The sequence below is a fragment of the Culex quinquefasciatus genome, chromosome 2 (genome assembly GCF_015732765.1).
Source record: "Culex quinquefasciatus strain JHB chromosome 2, VPISU_Cqui_1.0_pri_paternal, whole genome shotgun sequence".
NCBI lineage: Eukaryota > Metazoa > Arthropoda > Insecta > Diptera > Culicidae > Culex > Culex quinquefasciatus.
Window position 1 is genome coordinate 189,384,130 of NC_051862.1, and position 2,122 is coordinate 189,386,251.

Consider the following 2,122-nt stretch of genomic DNA (forward strand, 5'->3'; position numbering starts at 1 on the left):
TTCCATTAGGGTTTTATTACTTCTCCGATTTTTTTTTTGGAAAAGCTTCCATGCTTCCATGGCTTTAGTAATACATTCTTTCCGTTATGCATGAAATATCCGGGCATCAAGTACACGGGAAAGAGAGCGAGCTCCACAGGCTGTAATTCACGCTCGGGTACAACAAATGTCCCGTGTATAAGGAACATTTTACATATTTTCTGCCCAAGTGGCAAGATTTGGTCGTTTAATCCAAGAATCATTTCCAAGCATTGAGAACTCCATTCAAAATGCAATAATCATTTAAATTTGATGAGATTTCTTCGCATCTTCGTTTCATGTTAGTTTTGTTCAACCAAACGGTGAGATTTGCAACGATTTGGTTCAAACTATTATAAGTACCATACAAGTTTTACTTAATAGATCCAAAATAGGGACATCTACCGATATCTATGATACCAACACTGTAAGAGAAAGAGCAAAAAAAAAAATGAAAATTCTGGAGCTACAGATTTATGGCGGTTTGCATTCATGTTCGTGAGAAACACCCACAAAAGGGACGAATCCGGTCCGGTTGAGTGAAATAAATTTGATACAACTCATCTGCATCATCATCATCATCATCATCCCAACCGAAATCGTGTGGATTTCACGTTGTTTTTGTAACAGATTTAAAGTGGCCAAGTTTTCCGGGAAGAGTATCTACATATATTGGACCCAGAACCCTCTTCAATCTTCCTCCGTCAGCATGTTCTCCCCGTCCAGCTTCCTGAGCGTCGGCAGCCTCTTCTGGACCTCCCGCACGTAGGCGGCCTCGTCGATGCTCTCGACGAGGGGATTTCCGGCGAACAGCAGGTCCTCCAACGTGGAGACGGCTTGCAGTTTGTTAAACTCGCCCCACTCCCGGATGGAGTTGTTCCCGATGTAGAGCACCTTAAGTCGTTTCAAACTTTCGACGCCTTTCAGCTTGTCGATGAGATTGTAGCTTACCCAGAGCTCTTCGAGCGTTTCTCCGACGGATTCCTGGAAGTAGCTTTTATGGTAATTTGCGCGTAACGCGGAGGACTTCCGAAGGTGCTTACGATTCCGTTGAGCGATTTGATGTAGTTTCGCGCTAACGATAGTACGCGCAGGTTCTTCATGCCACTTAGGCCGATTACCTTGTCAATCATGTTCGAGGAAAGGCTCAATTTCCTAAGTCAAGATGCCAGTAAGTATCAGGGTTGTAAAACGATTCTACCGAAATCTTACTCGCACTCGACCAGCGTGGAAAGCGTTCCGTCCATCTTTTCAACCGGAGGCCACTGAAACTGAAGCTGAACATCTTTGGCCAGGGTTGGATCTTTTCCTTCGTTTTCTGTGGACCAGCGGCTAAGCGCTTCCTTGATGGTGGTCGGACGAGACATCGTTTGACACTTGGGACTGCAAAAACAGGACTACTTTGTGTAACCTGCTGAATTGGGATTCGGAAGCAATTAAGCATAGAACAAGACTTCTTAATGAAGATGTATGAAGTCATTCAAATGATCGAAAAATAGGTATTCCAAGATTAATTTCGCCAGACATTTCACGTACATCTCAAGAAAAAGTCATTAGCTAACTTCAGCGTGGCTGCCGGTTCACGCTTGAAGGACCACAACCATTCATCCTTGTAAATGCCAAACTGCTACGCAGTCTGCTCGTTTTTCCCCCGTAATGTCGTCCGACAATCCTTCGTAATTAGTCGGACTACAACTCCCAGTTACCCAATAAGAGACCCTCCTTCATCTTGGTTCAATGTGATTAATGTCCTCCATCAGTAGTCAGTCAGTCGGTCGGTTGACCACACTGATGTGTCCGAAAAGGGACTTCAAGCAGTGGCGGAAAGGTCGGTGACGGTGAAAACCTGTCAAAACCCTCCTCCCACAATTAGATCTTCCTCCAGCCAGGACACCAGTTGGTTGGGCCAAATAAAGGAAGAAACAGCTCGGGAAATTGTTTCCCGCCAAAAGTTGTCACCGCCTGTCGTCATCTGGCTGCCTGCACGGCGGCGGCGCGTTTAGAGGGATTGAAATTCTAGTCTCGTTTTCCCCTCGTCATGTCCGGACGGGACCGGCGGACCCGTTTGGGAAAACCCCAAAAATCAGGCTGCTCTCTCGTCATC

General features: G+C 45.8%; 1 protein-coding gene across 1 annotated transcript; it reads right to left on the reverse strand.

Annotated features, from left to right (window-relative positions):
* Nucleotides 1–493: 493 nt before the first annotated feature.
* On the reverse strand, nucleotides 494–1,679 carry LOC6044260 (dynein light chain 1, axonemal). Its single transcript, XM_001861764.2, has 3 exons — nucleotides 1,231–1,679; nucleotides 1,062–1,173; nucleotides 494–1,002 (listed from the first exon to the last, which is right to left on the reverse strand). Exons 1-3 carry the CDS (start codon nucleotides 1,383–1,385, stop codon nucleotides 709–711), a joined length of 561 nt encoding a protein of 186 aa, XP_001861799.2. The 5' UTR covers nucleotides 1,386–1,679; the 3' UTR covers nucleotides 494–708.
* Between the last annotated feature and the right edge of the window lie 443 nt (nucleotides 1,680–2,122).